The sequence below is a fragment of the Myotis davidii genome, unplaced genomic scaffold, assembly GCF_000327345.1.
Source record: "Myotis davidii unplaced genomic scaffold, ASM32734v1 scaffold801, whole genome shotgun sequence".
NCBI lineage: Eukaryota > Metazoa > Chordata > Mammalia > Chiroptera > Vespertilionidae > Myotis > Myotis davidii.
This window is the reverse complement of record NW_006290777.1, coordinates 369,935-372,497: the sequence shown is the minus strand read 5'-3', so window position 1 is coordinate 372,497 and position 2,563 is coordinate 369,935. Positions and strand designations below refer to the sequence as shown.

The 2,563-nt window shown below is 44.2% G+C and overlaps 1 protein-coding gene and 1 pseudogene across 1 annotated transcript in view; one reads left to right on the top strand and one right to left on the bottom strand.

The window, feature by feature from the left end:
- NANOGNB (NANOG neighbor homeobox) overlaps positions 1-1,212 on the bottom strand; it is a 32,944-nt gene extending 31,732 nt beyond the window's left edge. Inside the window, exon 1 of the mRNA XM_015564075.1 lies at positions 1,087-1,212. Coding sequence (XP_015419561.1) covers positions 1,087-1,159 — 73 coding nt within the window. The 5' untranslated portion in view covers positions 1,160-1,212. The remainder of the gene's footprint in view (positions 1-1,086) is intronic.
- Positions 1,213-1,341: 129 nt separating this feature from the next.
- The window catches only part of LOC102754808, a 17,569-nt pseudogene continuing 16,347 nt past the window's right edge, over positions 1,342-2,563 (top strand).

Below are 2,563 nucleotides of genomic sequence, written 5' to 3'. Positions count from 1 at the left end.
TACAACAGCCTCTCCCCAGCCTTAAGCAGAGCTAGGAAGTTTAAATGGCTTCTCACAGTTACACTCAGATTTTTCATGGTAGTAAATCTTTCTACTCAAACCTGATATTATGGGAAGTCAACCACTTAACTCTTGCCTCTTCCCATGCAAACCACTATGCATATCTCATACACATTCATGTCATACAATAATAAGGCTGTGAATGGGCTTACAATATAAATTAGGACTTTCTTAGAAGCAGTGCTCCAGGATACTGCTAAGTAGGTCCCCACCTTCCTGCCTCCCTTCTGTGGCCTAATTTTTCTGGGAGCCTCACCCACTCCCAGGCTCATTCCTTTGAAACATTTTCCTGACAAATGGTGGCTGAATAGTGTGGCTGATGATGTAGGACCTGGAGCACATTCCCTGGTGTTTATAAACCCAACCCTTCCCTGTGTTTCCTGAAAAGCCATTTTCCTGTTTATTAACATTCCCTAAAGGGAAGATTTAGCTAGAAAGACAATCCCGAAAATGTTGGGAAGATTAAGAAATCTTGCCCAGCCAACCTGGCCTAGGGGTTGAGACCTATGAAACAGGAGGTTATGGCTGGATTCTCGTCAGAGCACATGTCCTGGTTTCGGGTTGATCCCCAGTGGGAAGGTGTGCAGGAGGCAGCCAATCAAAGATTCTCTCTCAACATGGATATCTCTATCTTTCTCACTCTTCCTTCCTCTCTGAAATCAATAATAAAAAATATATAAAAACTTTAGGTTAAATTGAAGTTAAGTTTCTTGTGTTCTGTTCCTTTCCACCATTCCCGACATGTACTGCTGAGGGAAATACTGATTGCGAGATTCTCTCAGAATTCTGGTTGCTCTTCCCCAGAAAGTGGACTGAAAACATTGAAGTCTTCCTACGCATTGTAACCAAGCAAGGCAGTTTAATACTCTTCCCTTTTTTCCTCTCCCCAAGATTACCCCCCCCCCCCCCCCCCCCCCCCCCCCGAGGGTCCTGGATTCTTTAAAACACTGAAGTCATCCTCAGTAAGGAGGGTAGGCTCTTCACTTCCCCGACCCCTATAGTCGAAAAGGGCAGCACCCACCCTACCTGCATATCCTTCACCCGGCGTCTGAGAAAACTCCTGGGTCGAGGGTGTGTTACGCTTCGCTGGTGAGTCCATTGGAAGTCGAGTCACAGCCCCAAGTTCTTCCTGGATTCCGGCTGAAAAGAGCTCAAGCAGAGGTGAAGCTCAAAACTCCCAAATGGATACACAGTAGCCCAGAAAGAGCAGGATCAAACTGTGGGGAAAGAGCTAACCTAAATAACGCCGGCTAGCCAATCAAACAGCCTATTGGAATGTAAATGGCGGTGATTACAGGGACTCAGGTGAGTGAGAGTAGTCCTGTTCGTGGACTAATAGATAATTGGGCCATCTGCTCTCCATTAAAATAATCAAGCCCTCTTGGCCATTGGCTGGCAAATTTATCAGGAGCCTCTATGGGTGTGTCTCACTAAGGTTGCCTTAAAATTTAGCGTTGCTTTTTTTTTTCTTTTCAAATTCCACTTCCTGAGATGACTACTGGTTTGTAAGCCGGGCTTGGCGCATTCTAGAGCAGAGCAGATAAAGGCAGTTTCCCCCCATTTTCGGGTTAAACCCCAATTACGTTAACTGAGAAAGTTTCCTCGTCTGGCTCATCCTAAATCTTTGATGCTTCTAAAGCAGTGGTTCTCAACCTTCTGGCCCTTTAAATACAGTTCCTCATGTTGTGACCCAACCATAAAATTGTTTTCGTTGCTACTTCATAACTGGAATGTTGCTACTGTTATGAATCGTAATGTAAATATCTGATATGCAGGATGGTCTTAGGCGACCCCTGTGAAAGGGTCGTTCGACCGCCGAAGGGGTCGCGACCCACAGGTTGAGAAAACCGCTGTTCTAAGGGGAAGTCTGCTGGTGAGGGAAAGTAGAGAAGTGTCATAAACAGCTAATTAGCTTGATATTTTACGGATGTGTATTGTAGATTTACAGTTTCATTTTATAAGCTACACCTTTCAATGCAGCTAACATTGTTAAGCAACTGAGGTTAGTTAAATTTATAATTGCTGCCCTTCACCCCAATACTTGTACTGAATTCTAGCAAAGAGCACCAACATTAACTGCTGATTTTCTACAGGAAGTAGAACAAATCCCCAGCTGCTCCCATCTTCTTTTTCTCACTCCTCTTCAATGTACAACCTTCTCCAACCCCTTTTCAGCTGGAAACTATGAGAAGATACTCAAAAGCAATCTTGTTTGTTTTTAGTAAGAAGCCAGAGGTGAAATTATGACCCAGGATTTGTTTTTAATCTTTATTGTTGAAAATATTACATATGTCCCCTTTCTCCCCCATTGATCCTTCCAGCCTGTCCCCACCCCCTGCCCCAGGTCTTCACCACCCTTTTGTCTGTGTCCATGGGTTATACATACATACAGATGTGTGTGTGTGTGTATACACGTTTTTTGGTTGATCATTTCCCACCCATCCACCCTCCTTTGCCTTCCCTGTGAGGTTCCGCAGTCTGTTTAATCTTTTTTTAAAAAAGC